Source organism: Lissotriton vulgaris, chromosome 9 (genome assembly GCF_964263255.1).
Source record: "Lissotriton vulgaris chromosome 9, aLisVul1.2, whole genome shotgun sequence".
Classification (NCBI taxonomy): Eukaryota; Metazoa; Chordata; class Amphibia; order Caudata; family Salamandridae; genus Lissotriton; species Lissotriton vulgaris.
The window spans coordinates 1,122,948,254-1,122,969,885 of record NC_141697.1 but is presented as its reverse complement, the minus strand read 5'-3'; the positions used below and the strand labels follow the sequence as shown (position 1 = coordinate 1,122,969,885).

Genomic DNA, 21,632 nt, shown 5'->3' with positions numbered 1-21,632 from the left:
AAAATGCTTGCTCAGCTTATACTACAATTGTTAATAGTCCAACAGGATGTTATGATGGGCAGTATCAAATGCCACTGAGATGTTTAAAGTAATGTCCCTCCACACTGTCCAACATCAATGGATATGTCATTATTTTCTTTTTGTTTTACCCTGGTCCCTGTTTTTTCAATAAAAAGACAGCACTCGATTTTTACAGTAGTTCAACTAAACCCTCAGAGGGATGTTTATGGCAAATAGGAGGGGAGTCCATACATATAGTTAGAAGACACCCTTTAACTATCCTTATTGGGTATGATTCTTCTGATGGATGGATCCTGATTTCAGGTATGACATGAAATCAATTTTAGGGTCTGATGGCATAGTTGTCTAATGTATTCACTGTAGGGGCTTGTGTTCGACCTCATGGTAACAGGCCCATATCTCAGTGGGCCCACTCAGTACTTCATCCTTCAGAGGTTGGTAAAATGAATATACCATTGAGTTGGGCAACAATAAACATCTGTTATTCAGCACCAAGATACCCTTGGGTGAATTTGTGCTATACAAATACACATGTTATATTATGTTATGGTGTAAAATAATTCTGGTAGGTTATTTTATAGAATGTGGGATGGTGGGTTACCAGTCTGTCATGGGAGGATGACAGAACAAATTGACCATATTTAATGAATCCAGAGAGAAGCTAAACAAAGTTTGCAGTTATGAGGGGCTAACTCTAACCTTAGCTGCATGAAGACCAGCTTTAAAATGCTTCAGGTAATTTTATACCCTAATTGTCTAACCCTGGTATAGTTCTTTCTCCTTTTTGCCCATGTTGACCTACTTTCAAGCTGTCAGCCCTAGATTCCACTGGAGACCACAGTAAACAAGTTTGTGCACACTTTTCTGACACTTTACTGATTGTCTTGAAGATAGGGCTCTGCAAGTGTGCTGTGGGAATCCACATTTGTCTGAACTGTAAAGATGCTGCTGAAAAGACAGCCCTCTGTATCCGTTTCAACTCTTCCCCATCTCCTGCATGGTCAAGCCTCCACAGAATATCAAGGACATGTTAAGGGGGAAGTTCATCAGAAAGTACTAAGACCAGATCACGAGTGTGACTTTAAGGCTTAAAAAAGGAAGGATAATGGATTACCAAAAATAAAATCCACAGTGTGGACCAGTTAATGATTCAATACTTTCAATATTTGTTGTAAGCCTAAAGTATCTAGCTCTCCAGAAAGGTGCAAATAGGTTGAATCATTGCTATTTTCCTCCCCATGATAATTTAGATCACCTACAACTATCACATTAGAGTAGCTGAGGGACACCAGTCCACAGAGCTCTTGGAAAATCTCCAGAAAGCCCTCTCCACCACTTTGTTTGCCTGGGCTAGTGAATTACTTGAAAGCTCAGATGGAGATAGTCAGGCCTGGATTTGGGGACTCACATACCCATGTGCCACAAAGAAATAGGACATGTAACTAAGAATTACTTAATAGTGTAACATCATCCCAGTTGTGCTAAGTCGGTGTGTAAATGATTCACTCTGAGGGAAGGTGCTGAGGTAGCACTAGTATGGACACTGATAACATCATCCTTAACATCCTCATCTTGTGAAGTTTTTCTATGGAGGGCCTGAGCAGACTGCCATATCCCAACGGTGTTTACACAGAATATCAGAACCAAAAATATTGTGGGCCAAAATCTTGTGTCAAGAATATCGAGGGCAAAAATATTGTAAAGGTAAGTTTCTATAAGTAAGTACATTTTTACCATTTATAACCCGCATATCTGGACCTTGATGATATACATATCTTCAAGGTACTTAGAGGTGGAGTTAAGAATAGTAAATCAATACTTACCTATTTGCACTTATCTTCTTGATATTTGGTCTTCGATATTTTTGGCAGGATATTCTGTTCACACGCTATTTGTGGTTCTGATGTTCTGATGTTCTGATGTTCTGTCAATGATCTGGCCCAACAGCTGTGTAGATTTAGCACTGATGGGGGCTGTTGGACTTAACCTAAGCACACATTCAATGTGATAGCAGTGTTGCCACAGAACAACTGTGCCTAAATAGGAATTTGAGGCTCTGCACATTCCCACCGCTCAGTCTATGGTAGACTGCCTAGTTCCCAAAGGTGGCCATTCAAGATGGCCAATGGAGGTCTAATGGGGTTGGTGGGATATTAAGCTTAACTAGTTGAGCACTCCTTAAGCTCCCTGCTTTCTCTGTAAAACAAAAAAGTGGTTAAGGAGATAGCTGGTCCTTTGGTAAGCAACATCAGAGAATAGTGCTAGACCCCACAGGGCAGCCAGATTCTACTAGGCACTTATTTTTTGGGTTGAGGTAGTTGTACGCTGGTGTCCTGCGGGCCGTTCGACGATAGTTCTGAAAAAGTATTAACCTTTTCTGCACTTGATTCAGTTCTCAGGCCAGTGAGAGGTAGCAGTCCACGGATTCTATGGGGAATAGTGTGGGGGGCAAGAGTACAGAACCCTAAAGTCAACAACAGACACAATAACATATTGTCAAGCCCTGTACATATATATTTTATTAAAGTACTTTATTCTCACAACAAAATTAAATAGTACATACACAGTTCAATAGAAATTCAAGTACAGGTTTGCAATGCATATTTCAATCTCCAATAATACACGACATCTACCCTTTGGGCATTAAAACTATTTGCTATAGGAGGCTTGGGGGCAGCGATCATTACTACCAGCAAGCCGCCATCCCTGGGGACCCCACGCTGTAGTTCTCCCCTGCTGCAGTTCTCCATTGCAGCAAGAGGACACCGCGGGGGGGACTACAGCTCCCAGGCTGCTCAGTGAGCACTTCCGCCTGCCAGCGCGCCCGGAGGCGCTTGAAAAGGAGCAGGCTTCCTCTGCATCGCGGGACGCGCATGGGCGAGCGCCGGGCTAAGCCCGGGCAAAGGGCAGGCCGTCTGTGGCCGTCCGGGGCAGGAGGAGGTAGGGCAGGGCCTTTCCCTTGACATCTTGCACCCGACAGACAAGCGGTGAGTGGTACATTTATGTTGTATTTACAACATATCAAGGCAGGAGTTCTGATAAGAGATTTATTGAGAATAAATCTATTAAGGAATTAACCCACAAGAACAGGCTATGGAAGAGCGATGCTGTTGTGTCCAAGTAACGGAATAGAATGACACGACAGCAGAGCTCAGACATAGAACATGGAATAAAAAATATGTCATTACAGGAACACAGTACATGTCATAGAATGAGGAAATTAAAGGTACAGATACAACATCTCCTTTCCATAAAAGAAAAAGAAAAACAAAAATAAGTAAAACAAGAATTAAAAAAGCTAAACAAGTTTCAATACAAATAATAATCTTTAAATTTGGAAGGAATAACAATGTTTCTCTTCACAGTAGTCAGATTGGAGTCAGAATTAGATAAAGAATTTTGAGCTGTTTCAACCTCCTTAGTTACAGAATTTGCATCAGAATTTACAGCTGTTTCTACTTCCTTATTTACAGAATTTGCATCTGTTTCTACATCTAACAGATTACTCTCACCCACTTCCTCACCAAAGCAAGATTAAGAATTAGTTTCACTAACTTGTGAAGAAAATTGAGAATTGTCAAAAACTACATGATCTTTAGATGATAATTCTTGATCAAAATCCAAAGGAAGAGATGGCTGCACAAAATCCATGAAATCTTCGCAACACAAAAAGGAGGAATTTCTTGAAAGATTTTTTTTATCAAGTTTTTTCAAGATAATGTCTTTTTGATAAGGTTCAAGTTTGATAACCACACTTTTATTCCACCAACCTTTATTCTTAATCATAACAGATGAATTAGATGATCTAACAACCTGTTGAGGCAAAGAAAACTTAGATTCCCCTTTGACAACTTTTTTGGGTTTTTTAATAATTACCCAATCACCAGTTTTAAACTCACAGTTTTTCAGGGAAATAGTATTCTCTAACTTATATTTTTTTTCAAAATTTTGCCTGACACACTCATCAACTGAATTAGCTTTTGAAAGATTTATCTTATTTAGAGAAGATTATTTTTTATCAAAAAGAGGTTTGATGTTATCATTTGCATCCCTACCTTTCAACAAGAAAAAAGGGGTAAAACCAGTGATAGAATGCGGAGTATTAAGGTAACTCCAAACTTTGTCTTTTATGTGTTTTCTAACATCCATACCAGATGACAAAGCTGTTTGTATGCCTTCTTTGAAAAATGTATTGGCTCTTTCAACGAGTCCATTTGCAGCTGGAAAATACAAAGGACTTTTAATATGCTTTATGTCATATTTACTCAGAAAATCGACCATTTTTTTAGATACAAAATGTGTGCCATTATCGGATACTAATTTCTTTGGAAAACCTTCTACATTAAAAATCTTCTCAAGGAAATCAATTACAATATCCGTAGAGGGAAATTTTACAAAATCATATGAGATCCATTTTGAATAATAGTCAGTTAAGACAATTAAATATCTCATATCCTCCGGCAAAATGTTATAAGGCCCTGAAAAATCAATTGCTAATTTTTCCCATGCTTGTTCAGGCAACAAATTTGTAGATGTAAATTTTTTTTTACTTTTCCAATGCTTGTCGGATAGGAGACATTCAGGACATCGGTTAACAAAATTATCAACAAAAGAATCCATACTGGGCCATCAATAAAATTTTCTCAAAATTTTCTTGGTGCCGGACATTCCAGGATGCCCAGAATGAGCTCTCTCTACAAGACCCTTTTTCAAATCACAGGGCGGAACAAAAAGTCCACATCTAGTGATGAACTGATTCTCCAAACTTAACTCAGAGGATACTTGTTGATAAGGTACAAAATCTTTACCAAGACTTCTAACTGGTGGCCATCCCTTTCTAATGTACTCTTTGATTTTTATCAAAATTTGGTCTTTCTTATAACCATCAAACCAATCATTTTCAGTAAAACATCCCAAAGAATTATCACATGCATCAATTGCTGAAACAACGACACACTCATCGTCAAAGACATCAGAGGATCCAATCTGATAGTCAAGAGGAATTCTGGACAAACAGTCTGCCCTAAAATTTGCTTCTCCAGAGATGTGTTTAACATCAAAATTATATTCCTGTAATTTGGAAATAATTCTAACTAGTCTTGAAGTTGCTTGGCCTGTACCATTTCCATTCATCAAATAAATGAGAGGCTTATGATCTGTAACAAGATCAAAACGAGTTCCCAATAAATAGCACCTGAACTTTTCGACCGCCCATGAGCAAGCTAAAGCTTCACGCTCTATGGTACTGTAATTGGATTCAGCTGTGGTTAAGGTTCTTGAAATAAAAGCAATGGTATTTTCTTTTCCATCAACAAACTGTGTTAGAACTCCACCAAGACCTACGCAACTTGCATCTACGGTGACAACACACTTAACACCACAAGAAAATGGCTTCAATGCTGGTGCATTCTTAATCATATCCTTGACTTTGTTAAAAGCTTCATCATGGATAAAAGACGATTCATACTTTTCATTCTTCCTCGTTAAACACCTGAGAGGTTCCACTACAAATGCATAACCATGCACAAAACGTGCATAGTACTCGCTTAGTCCTAAAAAAGATCTAAGGGAGTCTTTATCAATTGGAGCAGGTGCAAGCATGATGGAATCAATCAGGTTCTGTTTAGGTTTAATGCCCTCTTTAGTTATTGAGTGCCCTAAATATTCTAATTCTTGAACCAAGAAACTGCACTTCTCTTTAGATACAGTCATCCCTCTTTTACTCAAGATGTTTAATACTTCATCCAGAGTTTTATTATGGTCATCAACTCCATTTACAAAAATGAGTATGTCATCCTGAAATGCTTGCACCCCTTTGATGTCTCCAAACAACGAGTCCATTAGCTTCTGGAATACACTTGCTGCAGAAGCTAATCCAAAAGGGAGTCTCGTATATTTGAAGGCACCAAAGGGAGTAACAAAAGTAGTAAGATCTTGTGATCTCTCTGACAAAACAACCTGATGGTAGGCTGACTTTAAGTCAATTAATGAAAAATGAGTAGAATCTCCTATTGCCATAAGCATCTCTTGAATCAATGGCAAAGGGTGGCAATCCACCAAAATGTTTTTGTTTAGAGAGCGCAAATCTGCACACATGCGCAACTTACCATTTTTCCGTTTGGCTAAGACGACAGCCGAAACCCACTCAGATGAATCTGTAGGTTTAATTACTCCATCTTTACATAGACTATCCAAATGCTCTTTTAACTCTGCTCGTACACTCAATGGTACATTTCTGACCTTATGTATAACAGGTATAGCATTATCCTTTAGCTTAATGTCATGCTCAACACCCTTCACACAACCAATTCTGTCCTCAAATACTTCTTTGTATTTACTAAGAATAGAATCTAGGTTATTAGAAAATACTTTCTCTTTGCAGATATCTAAAGAAGCTACTGGAATGTCACCAATAATAATAGGAGTGTCACTACCAGGCTTTAACATGATGCCCATCTTACCTAAATCACGCCAACTAATAATATCTTTGCCTTTTTTAACTACATAAACTTTTGTTGTAATTTCCCTCCCAAGCAGTTCAACTAAACCAGTGAAGTATCCTAGCATTTTGAGGAATTGTCCACCAATAGCTTTTGGATTTACATCTGCAACAGACAGTTTACTAGGAAAAGGATAATTGGCATAAGTCATTTCATCTAAAATGGTTATTGGCGAACCTGAATCTGCCATTACTTCCAATTTTACACCATGAATGATAGCTTCGCCTAAAGGTGCTTTGAAAGTAATCTCAGAATCTACTAAATTTATATTAATAACAAGGTTACTAATTTCATCTTCCATGTCATCTAAAGCATTTACACTAGTATGTGAAACATTCCTATTTTTAAAAATAATTTTACATGCACTCTCAAGATGGCCAATTTTTTTACATTTTGCACATTTCTTTCCATGTGCAGGACAAATAGGATTATTTCCGATGTGAGTTTTAGAACCACAACGATAACAAACTAAATTCCTTTTTGCAGAAATGGATCCTTTATCTTTTTTAAAGTCTTGTACTTTATTCTTATTCGTTATAGAACATACAGGTTCCGCATTGTTAGTTCCAGAAATAACCTTAGTTGAAACTGAAGACCTTTCAATCCCAATTGCGATGTCGATGACCTCATTTAAAGTAGGATTTCTGCATGCTAGAAGACGTTCTTGAACTTTGTTTGAAAAACAGTGAAAGACCAATTGATCCCTTAAATAAGTATCAAGCATGTCACCAAAGTCACACTTTGAAGCTAAAATGCGCAAACTAGAAAGATAGTCTTCCATACTTTCATCTTGCAATTGTTTTCTCTTATTAAAACCATGCCTTTCTACCATTATATTAGGCTGTTCATGAAATCTTTTTTCTAATCTTTTTACAGCCTCATGGTATTCATCCCATGGAATGAACTGTCCAGGTGGAGGTTCACTCTCAAGCATGTTGTCAAAGATTTCTCTTCCGGCATCACCTAAGAGTCCATATAAAACATCCTTTTTTCTTTCCTTTGAATAATCTTTACCATCAGTTGCAACAAGATAGCTTTCAAAAGATTTATGCCACTGTTCCCACCTAACAGGCGGTTTACCAGCATTCTGTAGGAAAGGATTTATTTGATAAGGTTTAATTTGGTAAGCCATTCTCAAAATTCACCTTAATGCTGTTATTTAACTTATTGATGTGAAGTTAGTGAGTTATTTATGACTCTGTATTTTTATTTAAAAGTTTCAACTTCAGTTATGAAATGTGTATATCAAAAAACAGTTCCGATTTATAAATAAAGTAATTTTACCGGTATCGATCTTCTTATTTATTTCAAAAAGAATCTGCTCGTTTTTGCCGGTGTCTCGAATCGGGAAAACTTATCCTTTGTTTACATGAGAAGTAAAATGGCCGCTGCGTGGGGTCACGTGGGTTGACCTTGCGCGATGCGCGATGACAGCGTGTAATCTTACACGTAACCACGGTGTTTTTAGCTCTCTCGCGCTCCTTGACTCGCGCTCGGCTCCCGATGACGTGTTGTTCAATCAGCTCTCTCGCTCTCCTTCACTCGCGCTCGGCTCCCGATGACGTGTTCTTCAATCAGCTCTCTCGCTCTCCTTCACTCGCGCTTGGCTTTCAACGGCGTTTGTGGAACACCAGGTAAATTTAAACGCACTCAGTCTTTAACATCAAGCGATGCATACGAAATTGGTAAATTGATCTTACCATTAGTATGTAGTCGGTGTGAAAAAAGTCTTCGTTTCGTTTTTTTGAAGCCTGTAAATGTTCTCGGTGGGTTAAGTTAAATAAAACTCAAACTGCCAAAAATTATATTCCAATCAAAATATCTTCAAGATCCCAATCCATCGTCGCCATATTTATGTTGTATTTACAAGAATAACAACATATCAAGGCAGGAGTTCTGATAAGAGATTTATTGAGAATAAATCTATTAAGGAATTAACCCACAAGAACAAGCTATGGAAGAGCGATGCTGTCGTGTCCAAGTAACGGAATAGAATGACACGACAGCAGAGCTCAGACATAGAACATGGAATAAAGAATATGTCATTACAGGAACACAGTACATGTCATAGAATGAGGAAATTAAAGGTACAGATACAACACTAAGTTAATCATAATACCCCGTGGCCTTCTGTTGAAAATGGGAAAGAATGGTGCCATAGTAACAGCGACCAACTTAAATACTATTGACACTGTACTGGAGCACGCCATGACCCTAGTGAGCAATGAAATCCAGATGGCGGAGAGAAGATTGTCTGTGGGCACTTTTAAACAATCTTGCATAAATCACCACAATACCACAGATCTAAGCTTGACATAGCCATTGATACATATAGCAACTGCACACGCATTATGAGCATACAAAAATCCCCCCTTGGCCAGTTCCTACTTACACAACTAGTATCATCAAGCAATTTTATTCACCTTCTTAATAGCATAGGTAAGGCAACGACAAAAATTTCATTTTATATATTTTGTTTATTTTCTTTTTTTAAAGTGTATCAAAAGATATATATATTTTTTTATTATATATTTTACTTTTTTAAATCATTTCTTGTCTATACATCAAGTTCATAAATATCATTCTCAATTCAGTTCAATTTAAAATTGTAGTACACAGTACCATGATCTTCACAGAGTTGTTAGAATTTCAATCATTTATATAAAGCAAAAACAATATACCCCTGCCATTCACACATCAACCAACAATCACACTGACACATTCATACATTCTCCACATTTATTCCAATCCTAGCAAAAGGCTGATTCTAAGGTTAAAGTGACACAGATGTCATTTGTGTCTTGTCCACGGCCCACGCCAGGTCTACGCGCGTTTCGGTGGATTGAAACCACCTTCCTCAGGACCAGACAAGAAAGAGTGTTGACTCTCTCTTCCGTAAGTGTGTGCAGGGTACCTGAAATTACAAACAAAATATAATATACCCATGCCTTAAACTAAAAAAGAAGGACAAGTGATTTAATCACCAACATTTAATGCCACAATTACATTTTTACATCGGCTGTGAAACACCACATTACACATAAGGTGGCTGAGTATGATGTAACTCGGGGGTAAGAATGCTTTCCATATTAGTACTTAGGCCCACCAATTAAACAAAGTTACATATAGATGTTCCAACTCTTACAGTTTCCTTCTCCCTTTTAGGTTTTATCTTCTCACTAAATTGACTTTGAAGATAAACTCATATTTATCTATAAAAGAATCCAGATAGTTCAGGCTACCATCAGAATTTAAGGTGAGATTATAACTGTTAATAACCTCTGTATTTTGTGACATGTCTGTAGTCACCCTAATAGTACCCATGCTATGCCCCTTAGTGTCCCTGACTGCTAACAACTAAGTCCAAGTACTTATTAGTATCTCAACTCATTAGGAACTTCACAAACCCTGAAAATATAATACCTTTCCTGTGGTGTTTCACAGCCTGAGGAAGGTGGTTTCTTCCACCGAAACGCGCGTAGACCTGGCGTGGACAAGACACAAATTACATCTGTGTCACTTTAACCTTAGAATCAGCCTTTTGCTAGGATTGGAATAAATGTGGAGAATGTATGAATGTGTCAGTTTGATTGTTGGTTGATGTGTGAATGGCAGGGGTATATTGTTTTTGCTTTATATACACGATTGAAATTCTAACAACTCTGTGAAGATCATGGTACTGTGTACTACAATTTTAAATTGAACTGAATTGAGAATGATATTTATGAACTTGATGTATAGACACGAAATGATTTAAAAAAGTAAAATATATAATAAAAAAATATATATATCTTTTGATACACTTTAAAAAAAAGAAAATAAACAAAATATATAAAATGAGATTTTTGTCGTTGCCTTACCTATGCTATTAAGAAGGTGAATAAAATTGCTTGATGATACTAGTTGTGTAAGTAGGAACTGGCCAAGGGGGGATTTTTGTATGCTCATATTGTTGTTTTTCTCCCTTTCCCCTGGTCATTAATCTAAACATAGAGAGGGTCCCATTTTTCATGTGACTGCAACTGCACACGCATCACAGACTGTAATTGGAGAAATTTCCCTGGACTTAGAAGTACCAGACTTTACTGGTCCAGTTAATAACGCTGAGACTGACCCCAGCCAAACTGACTCCTTAATCATAGCGAATGCACCCACCACGCCTGACCCCGATAAATGTGGGACCAAAAAGAAGAGGAAGGCTTCAAAACCACCCTGCCCCAAACCCAAAAGAAGACAGCCTCCATGCTTGAATTCTTAAAGTGCAACTCTAAATAAATGGCTCGAGGGAAATTCTACCACCAATGATCCTGCCCTAGCTCCAATTCCAAACACCGATCCATGCAGTGATCCCACCGACTCAATCATCGTAGTAGAGAAGGTCATAGAATGTAACACCATGGAAATAAAGTCCACACAAACAGGCTTTGCAGACTTCGCACTTGGGGACACTGCAATTGACATTATTGTTGACACAGTGTGTAATCGTATTAAAGGGGTTGTGGACTTAAGCTTTGATAGGTTGTCGAAACGATTAGATCATCTAGAAAGCCTAATCCTAAAACCTATACTGCCAAATAAGGAAAATAAAGATCTTCCCAACCCTGCAAAGACTCAGAAAATCCCTGTGTCAGGAACAGTATCGTCCTCCCCTGTACTCTCAGCCCCCCAAACCGCAAAACCATTATCATCAGGAACACTATTGCCCCCCTCCCACCCCCAGTCCCCCAAACTGTAAAATCAACGTCATCTCCTCTTAACTGTAGCATACCCACATGCCCCGGTACATCATGCGTTGTTAACTCAAACGCTGCTTACAGCAGCGCGGTAGCTAACACCAGCACAGTTTTGGCTGTGGACAAGGGGCTTGATGAACCAAATAAGGATATCCTGTACCTGCCACCCCTATCTTGCCCATATGTTTCAGTTCTTGCAGGGGTCCCCTCCTTAGAGAAAAACAAATTGGAGTCATGGGTACAATTAAAAAATACACGTATGGATTGGTTGGCTAAACATAAGAGGTTCAGAAGGCCTGATATGCGCGAAATCCTAATGGTCCGTAGGGTGGGTTGGGTGGGACCAGCGACAAAAACCATCAAAGGGGATTGCATTGTCATTAAATTTTTCACACCCGAGAACCTTTGGATCTATACACGCAGTCAAGGAAACTAATAATCTATCCCCAACTAAAATCTGTGCTCTACCCCTTGGATTTTTCTACAAACGCTCCCTGACACAACATCTCGCCCCTAGCTTCCCCCTGCATGCAAATTAATATCAGGCCATTTCTGACTTAGACACCCTCGACTGACCATCTGACACAGTCGCCCCAACAGTCCGACAGTGCACGGGAAGGTGGGTGTGATTGTTCCTGCCAACTCTAAGGTGTTTAACTCCCGCCAAGTTGACAGCTCTGAATCCACACTAAAGGTCCTAAGCTGGAATGTGGCAGGCCTAGCGTCAAAGTTGAATTTGGTGGAGTGGGTGGATATGGTAAGAGCATTCAATGTCCTCATGCTCCAAGACGATTCAGAAAAGGGGGTGGTGATGAACAGAGTGTCTGAATTAAGCAGACCACTCTTACCCAGTCCAAAGATCAGGGCTTGATCCATCACCGTTATTTATCTCACTGCACCATCCCAGCTCAGAATCTGGCTATATGCAAATCAGTCTGTCCCTGGCCCAGTGCATCATGGGAACAGGGCAGACTAAACTACCAAGCCAATTCTTCACTAGAAAGGAGACAAGCTACCGGGGACCGGTTTCTGGCATTTCAGCCTTCTTCGGCCCGGCTTGCTTGAATCCTGATGGTGCAGTGAGAAAGGGACTCATGTCTGAGTATACCCTGCCACACCTATAGTGGCCAAAAACGATTCAGAAAAGGGGGTGGTGATGAACAGAGTGTCTGAATTAAGCAGACCACTCTTACCCAGTCCAAAGATCAGGGCTTGATCCATCACCGTTATTTATCTCACTGCACCATCCCAGCTCAGAACCTGGCTATATACAAATCAGTCTGTCCCTGGCCCAGTGCATCATGGGAAAAGGGCAGACTAAACTACCAAGCCAATTCTTCACCAGAAAGGAGACAAGCTACCGGGGACCGGTTTCTGGCATTTCAGCCTTCTTCGGCCCGGCTTGCTTGAATCCTGATGTTGCAGTGAGAAAGGGACTCATGTCTGAGTATACCCTGCCACACCTATAGTGGCCAAAAACGATTCAGAAAAGGGGGTGGTGATGAACAGAGTGTCTGAATTAAGCAGACCACTCTTACCCAGTCCAAAGATCAGGGCTTGATCCATCACCGTTATTTATCTCACTGCACCATCCCAGCTCAGAACCTGGCTATATGCAAATCGGTCTGCCCCTGGCCCAGTGCATCATGGGAACAGGGCAGACTAAACTACCAAGCCAATTCTTCACCAGAAAGGAGACAAGCTACCGGGGACCGGTTTCTGGCATTTCAGCCTTCTTCGGCCCGGCTTGCTTGAATCCTGATGGTGCAGTGAGAAAGGGACTCATGTCTGAGTATACCCTGCCACACCTATAGTGGCCAAAAACGATTCAGAAAAGGGGGTGGTGATGAACAGAGTGTCTGAATTAAGCAGACCACTCTTACCCAGTCCAAAGATCAGGGCTTGATCCATCACTGTTATTTATCTCACTGTACCATCCCAGCTCAGAACCTGGCTATATGCAAATCAGTCTGTCCCTGGCCCAGTGCATCATGGGAACAGGGCAGACTAAACTGCCAAGCCAATTCTTCACCAGAAAGGAGACAAGCTACCGGGGACCGGTTTCTGGCATTTCAACCTTCTTCGGCCCGGCTTGCTTGAATCCTGATGGTGCAGTGAGAAATGGACTCATGTCTGAGTATACCCTGCCACACCTATAGTGGCCAAAAACGATTCAGAAAAGGGGGTGGTGATGAACAGAGTGTCTGAATTAAGCAGACCACTCTTACCCAGTCCAAAGATCAGGGCTTGATCCATCACCATTATTTATCTCACTGCACCATCCCAGCTCAGAACCTGGCTATATGCAAATCAGTCTGTCCCTGGCCCAGTGCATCATGGGAACAGGGCAGACTAAACTACCAAGCCAATTCTTCACCAGAAAGGAGACAAGCTACAATCTCACTGCACCCTCCCAGCTCAGAACCTGGCTATATGCAAAACAGTCTGTCCCTGGCCCAGTGCATCATGGGAACAGGGCAGACTAAACTACCAAGCCAATTCTTCACCAGAAAGTCCACCATAAGCGTGGAAGGGTATACTCAGATGTGGTCCACCATAAGCGTGGAAGGGTATACTCAGATGTGGTCCACCATAAGCGTGGAAGGGTATACTCAGATGTGAAATGTCCACCATAATCATTTTTGTCCACCATAAGCGTGGAAGGGTATACTCAGATGTGAGTCCCTTGCTCATTGCACCATCAGGATTCAAGCAAGCCGGGCCGAAGAAGGCTGAAATGCCAGAAACCGGTCCCCGGTAGCTTGTTTCCTTCCCAGTATAAGAATTTACTTGGTTGTTTGGTCTGCCTTGTTCCCATGATGCACTGGGCCAGGGTCAGACTCATTTGCATATAGCCAAGTTCTGAGCTGGGATGGTGCAGTGAGCTAAAAAACGGTGATGGATCTAGCCCTGATCTTTGGACTGGGTATGAGTGGTCTGCTAAATTCAGACACTCCGTTCATCACCACCCCCTTTTTCTTAATCATTTTTGTCCACCATAAGCGTGGAAGGGAATACTCAGATGTGAGTCCCTTGCTCATTGCACCATCAGGATTCAAGCAAGCCGGGCCAAAGAAGGCTGAAATGCCAGAAACCGGTCCCGGTAGCTTGTTTCCTTCCCAGTATAAGAATTGGCTTGGTAGTTTGGTCTGCCCTGTTCCCATGATGCACTGGGCCAGGGCCAGACTAATTTGCATATAGCCAAGTTCTGAGCTGGGATGGTGCAGTGAGCTAAAAAACGGTGATGGATCAAGCCCTGATCTTTGGACTGGGTAAGAGTGGTCCGCTAAATTCAGACACTCTGTTCATCACCACCCCCTTTTCTTAATCATTTTTGTCCACCATAAGCGTGGAAGGGTATACTCAGATGTGAGTCCCTTGCTCATTGCACCATCAGGATTCAAGCAAGCCGGGCCGAAGAAGGCTGAAATGCCAGAAACCGGTCCCCGGTAGCTTGTTTCCTTCCCAGTATAAGAATTGGCTTGGTAGTTTGGTCTGCCCTGTTCCCATGATGCACTGGGCCAGGGTCAGACTAATTTGCATATAGCCAAGTTCCGAGCTGGGATGGTGCAGTGAGATAAAAAGCGGTGATGGATCAAGCCCATATCTTTGGACTGGGTAAGAGTGGTCTGCTAAATTCAGACACTCTGTTCATCATCACCCCCTTTTCTTAATCATCCCTCATGCTCCAAGAGACCTGGGCCTCTAAAGAACTATACCTTGAGGGATACAAATGTTTTAATATCATCCCCACCAGCCCTACCCATGGCAGACCAATAGGGGGTGTATCAGCATGGATTAGAATTGCCTCAGGGGGTAGAACAAAATTAATCCCCACTGGGAGCACTAACTATCAAGTCATAATCTACACACAGAGCACTTCTATTTGTTTTATTAACTTTTACAACAATGATTTTATAACAACCCCGAACCCTAATTGTGTAGAACTCTTTAATTTCATTCTGGATCAAGGTAATCTATTAGGAAAGTATAATTTGGCGGGGAAGGTTTGGGGGTGATTTTAAGGCAAAGATAAGAAAAGGCGTAAATGGGCACTCTATTGATTCAAACACACATGGCCCATGCAAAAGTAGATATGAGTTAATAGAGCACCTAATGAACTCAAGCCTCTTAAACGTGATGGATATCGCCCTAATCAACACTAACGGTAATCCAATGCCGACATATAGAGGGTTGGGACGAGTCTCAGTTATTGATTATGTCTTTTTATCTTCCTCGTTACAAGATTATCTTCTCGGGGCAGAGGTAAAGCCGTCCACATTTGGAGATCACAACCCCATAATTGTCCTGGTAAAGGTTGCACGATGCGCCAATTTCAAGAAAGAACTGGGAGCTAGCAATCTACATCTCTCTACTGAAACCCTAAGAGTCAAATAGAGAGGTCTAGACTATAAGGAGATTTTTGCAAAAATGGTAATAGCATATCCCACTCTATGTGAGACATGTCTGGTTTTGTCAGACCTTAACCCTGAGGCCATCATTTCGTTTAACGAAATATGTGCAGGTATAAAAAATGTGATCTCCAAACCAGTGGGCAGACGTAATCCTGACCCTAAATGGTTTGATAACATCTGTTCCAGAGCTAATAGGGAACTTGGACTGGCTTTGTCGGCACACCCTCGAGATCCCACCCTTATCTACGTATTAAGGTCCAACTACAAAAGGGAATTAAGAATCAGGCGTGACACCGTCCTGAAAGAACACTAGGACAACTTAGCTTGTGCCGCCAATACTAAAAGTACAACTGTCTTTTGGTCTGCCATCAAATCCCTAAGAGCTCTTGGGAACTCGTCCACTCCTCTCGACTGTAACATCTTTAGCGAAGCATGGGTCGCCCACTTTTCTAAGATATATGCACCCCATCATACTGCGACAACTCCCTGTCCAATATATGTCCCCCCAAAATTACAATAACCATAGGTGAGGTTGAAGAGGCAATATCCCTGAGCGCAAGTAACAATGCCCCAGGTCCGGACTGCCTACCGATAGACCTTATTAAATCAGAACCGGAATTTTGGGCCCTGCTGCTATTAAATGTTTTTAATAATTTAACCACAACTGATATCCCTAGTACACGGTCAACCTCTGGTATTATACCAATTATTAAAAAAGGTTCAAGATATGACCCCAGCTGCTATAGGCCCATCTCATTAATTGATAACACCCTTAAAATATTGGGCAGAGTTTTATTTAATAAAATCAGGGCATGGGCAGAGGAAGAACACATTTTAAATAAATGGCAGTTGAGATTCCGGAGTCACCTTGGTACAGTGAAACAGTGCCTGAATCTTAATTTAATAATAGGAAAATATACCATAGCCCGACACAGTCCACTGTACCTGGCTTTTATGGGCCTCTCGTCCGCCTTTGATTTTGTTAATAGATCAAGGCTCTGGCAACGTCTTTGGGACTATGGCCTGGATAATAACCTGGTACACTTTCTGGCCTACCTCCACAGAGATTTAAAAGCAAGAGTAAGGATTAGTATGGATGGAGCGGTGTCAGGTGACATAACGGTTGGTAAAGGTGTTAGACAAGGGTGCGCCCTTGCCCCTCTTTTATTCATTTTATACATTAACGAACTCCATAATGTTTTGTCTAACCTAACCCCGGATGTCCCTATAATAAATGGCACTAAACTCCCCGCCCTACTTTACGCAGACGATGCAGTTTTAATGGGTCGTGCACCGAATGCTCTGAGGATTTTAGTGAGGGGATTTGTGGATTTTATGTATAGTCTTGACCATTGCACTAATTTTAAAAAAACGTTTTTAATGTGTTGTGGCCCTAAAAAACGTCATATTAATAGGATTACCCTGGACCAGGAATCGCTGTTATGCACTCGCACTTTCCCCTACCTGGGCTTACAATTCTAAGACAACGGCTCTTGGACCCCACACATGGCCTACGGTCGGTCTAAGTTTACTAAAGCTATAAACTCAGTATTGACCCTCCCTAAGCCTAAAAGATTTGAGGTGGTACTGTCTTTATTAATACAATGTGTCCCAATTATGACATACGGGGCCGAACTCTGGGGATATTCAAACTTAAAAAATGCACAGGGTGAGGAAAACAGATTTTGCAGAAGGCTATTGGGGTTACCAATTTCATCATCTACTTATATAAGCCGCACTGAATTGAAATTGTCTTACTTGGAGGACTACATAAAGGCTCGCCTTGTGTTGCTCTGGATCAAGGTCTGGAAAAACTCTGAAGCTTCCTTGACAAGAGAAATCTTTGCTGACTGCCTAAAATGTGATCAGGGTATTAAAATCCCATGGCTGGCCCAAGTACGGGCGAGCCTGGCAGCAGTCAATCTTGAGCATTTATTTGAAAGTCCAAATGAATTAGATGGGACTAATGGGAAGACAATCTGTAACATTCTTTATTAACATTATGGAGAGACGAGACATAATATAGAACTGGCCAAAACAACTGTGAAGCAGTATATTCAAATAGTAGGTGACACTGAATCCACTTCGCCTACACCTGCTGGTTACCTCCTTAAAGAGATTACTTATTGGGTGCGTAGTCTTCTGTCTCGTCTTAGAGCAGGATCTATAAAGTTTTTATTGTGTTTTCCCATGGGCTACCATCCTAATATCGAGAATCTGGTTTTCCCATGTCAGAACCCAGGTAAACTAACACTAATGCACTTTTTGTTCTTCTGCTCTTACTATCAAAGATATTGTAAATTCCTCCTGATACCGTTTTTTAGAGCTAAAGGCATAACGGATTTTAAAGTGGCATATAAGACTGTGCTCCACCTTAGAGATGATGAACTAATATACCGTGTGTGCACTTTTTTTAAAATGGCCACCGATCCCGTTCCTCTATGAATTAATATTAATTCAATTAGACCAACGTGATTAATATGCACTTGGAAGAGGCCTATTTGCACTTTGCAAGTCCACATTTTAACTTACGCTGCTATCTGTAAATTTATGATCAAAATAATTTGAGAACTAATGCCTATCTGGCCAAAAAGTTTTATCGGTATCCAAAGCCAAAGATGTTATTTATTTTCTACTTGCATCTGCCATTTTTAATGATCAACTGTTGATATTGTACCTTGCACTCTAACAAGATGGTCTACCAACCAGGATTTACGCTCTATGCACTTTACAAAACTGGCACCTTAAATAATGCTGCTAAATGTCCTAGCAAGCTTTCGCTCTAATTGATGCACGAAACATGTGTTCTGTGTATATATTGTGTTACTTTAAAGGGCAATTCTTGCATATGCACTTTATTTTTTGATAATGCCAAAGAAAAAGACATGAATTGGAGGATCCGGACAATAATGACACCTTGCACTTTTTGCGGTCACCGTTTTTAAGAAGGAAAAATTCAGGATTGTCACCCCATTTTAATGTGTTATTTTTTTTTTATCCTGACCATGTATGTAATTATGTGTGTATTTGTATAGATAAATGTAATATCCGAATAAAGTTTATTGACTTGACTTGAATTGTTGCAGCAGGTGTGATTCATGTAACCAGCTTAACCGAGATTCCTTCCCTTCTGCAGGGGCACAGCAGTGGTGTTGTATTGGAACATAGACTGCAGGCAGTACAGGCTTACACAGCAGCTTTAGTCTTCATCATGGGTGGCCTCCATGGCTGGATATAGATAGATGCTCTGGTACTGGCCTTCAGGCTGATTTATCACTGATGGTGTGTTACCTCCAGTCTGCTAGGAGCTTTTCAACTCTTTCTGCAAAACACCAAGTGGTGCAAGCAGACAAGAGAGTTGTGCCTTCCCTATGCAACTTCGAAGGGTCTCAAGAACTTGGCCCAAAAAATACTTTCACACCCCAAACAAATATACTTCTACAATACGAGGATAAGAGAATGGGGTAAAGGTAAGTGCAACTTCAAAGTAATTGCAGGGTAAACTGGTTGGTGGAAAAGCAGGCCCACCTACACCATTTGATTCTAAAATAAATTACCTAGGGTGTGGTAATCGTTATGGTACATCCCTATAACCACCCCTATATAATAACTACATTTTCCCCTGGTTAGGATTTTAGCAGCAGATAGCCTTCAGTGTAAGCAGCATGCAGCAGACAATATCCAACTTTTCAAGAAGACCCTAGTGATTCAAAAATAGTTGTCAACATGTTCATAGCAGCCAAGCTCCCAAGGGCTGAGCATAAGAATCATTTTCTGAGACCTATTCTGAGCCCCAGACTGTGTTAGTGGTCTTATTGTCAGTGGTAGATGTATATTTAGACCTCTATTAACTCACTTTCCAACGAAATAACAAAGCATAACAATAACACACAGCAGCTTTATTTTTTATTATGCATTTTTTTTCTATTGTGCTATGATGTTGGCAACTTGAAGCTAGGTTGAGACTTTGCACTTTACATACATAACACATGCACACATTTCATGGTCGTATTACCAACATGAATATTAAGTCTATTGTGTGTCGTTGCAGTCAAGTCAAATTAATCACTATTTAATAAGAAGAAATTTACTGTCAGTTTCTGTATTTTGTACTACAATGCTGTGAAATTGATTATTTGCCAAGTTGTTTCTCCTTGTAAGCTGGTTTTACACAAAAGCACCATTGGCTCTATTGTAAATGAACATCAATCAGTTGTGTTAGCCCTCATGTCTGTTCTGGGATTTACTGATGAAACCCCATAATGTATCATGACTGCTCAGTCATTTTCAATTTGTGTACCCCCGTAGCCCTGTACACTTTCTTTGAACCTGTCGTATCTGTTCATGTCAGAATTTGTCGCATGCCACTTAACATCCTATTTACTACTGTCCTCCAATTATACACATAATTATTCTTAAATACAGATATAATTTCTGATTTTCTCTCTGACAGACTGGCAACTTTTTTGGTGAGGTTGAAGGCGCAGTGATGAACAAATTACTAACAATGAACTCATTTAAAAGGTAAGAAGTTTACTATTTAGGTCACTTACAAAAATTGAAATTGCCAGCAGTAACATGAAGTAACACATGATAAACCCAGTGTGTGAATAAAGAACATTCTCATGAGGATTACAATAGACATGCACGTCACCAGGGTTATTTAATCGTTCAAGTGTTATGTGCAGTGTTTTAGAATTCTGCAAAATACACACAGACAAATAAGTCAACTCGATAGGTCAGGCAAATGTATATCACAAACGTGTACATTGCTCTACTCCAGAGGTGTTTTATTGGTCGCAAGTTGAGCATCTTGAACTGAAATCGAACAATGAAAAGATGAAAGGAAATTTAACTTTTCTAAATATGATTTATTTTTAACGTGTATTTTTCGACCCAGGGAGGCAGCCAGTAAACACTGCATAGTAGTGGTTAAAAGTGGTTGAAACTGTAGGTTCAGCCTTACTGCCCTGTATAGAATGGCTTTACTGGAACTAGAACTGCGCAACTGAGAAAGTGGGCTTCCTTGGTCCAGGTGTCAATACCTAAGTAAATGAAATAGGTATCATGCTAGGTTAGTTAACCTTTGATAGGACTGAAAAAAGTTTAACGCAGTATGCATTGGGTGTATCAGGTACATGCATCATTGTTGCCGTTTGCGATTCCTTAATTGCGAAAATTAAGGAATCGCAATTAAGGAATCGCAACCGGCAATGCATCAAAAATTCACAATTTTTTTAGCGATTCCTTATTTTTCCTTAATTGCGATTCACAATTTGCGAATCGCAATTAAGGAATCCCTTCCCATTGATTCCTATGGGCCAAAAGGCCCATAGGAATGAAAAGACAATCTCAATTTGCGATTCGCAATTAGCTAATCGCAAATTGAGATTGCAATTTCAAGGGTGCAGGGGTGTCCAAAGGACACCCTGTTGCACCCCTGAAATCAATCTATGCACATATGTTGTGCACACACAAGCCCTAAGGTCATGTGTGTGCACAACATGACAGTTCGAAAAATGCACAAAATTGCATTTTTCAGATTTTTCGCAAATTACCATGAGGTCCAACCTCATGGTAATTTGTTCCTCCTAATTGCGAATTCGCAATTTTTTATGGTGTCATGCGTTGCATTTAAGTAATCGCAAATTGTGATTCCTTAAATGCAATCGCATTTTTAGAAATCGCAAAAAAAAGCGATTTCTTGTATTTTTGATTGATGCATCCCAAATAGTGATTTAGGAATAGCAAACGGCCGAATTTTGCAATTCAAACCGTTTGCGATTCCTAAATCACTTGATGCATGTGGCTGTAAGTGTGCAAGGACGGAATTAATCTTGAGCTGGGGTGGGTGTGACTGGGCAATCCTGTTATTCAGATAATTTAATTTGATGTTTAGAGCTTCCTTAACCCTACAATCAGAGAAGAAGAATCCAAAACTGGAAGCCAATATATGCTACTTC

General features: G+C 40.3%; 1 protein-coding gene across 2 annotated transcripts in view; it reads left to right on the top strand.

Moving 5' to 3' along the window:
- CACNA2D3 (calcium voltage-gated channel auxiliary subunit alpha2delta 3) overlaps positions 1 to 21,632 on the top strand; it is a 2,559,454-nt gene that overhangs the window by 2,360,361 nt on the left and 177,461 nt on the right. For both annotated transcript variants that reach the window (XM_086939135.1, XM_086939136.1), the window contains exon 31: positions 20,123 to 20,193. In XM_086939135.1, the coding sequence (XP_086795261.1) occupies positions 20,123 to 20,193 (71 nt within the window). The remainder of the gene's footprint in view (positions 1 to 20,122; positions 20,194 to 21,632) is intronic.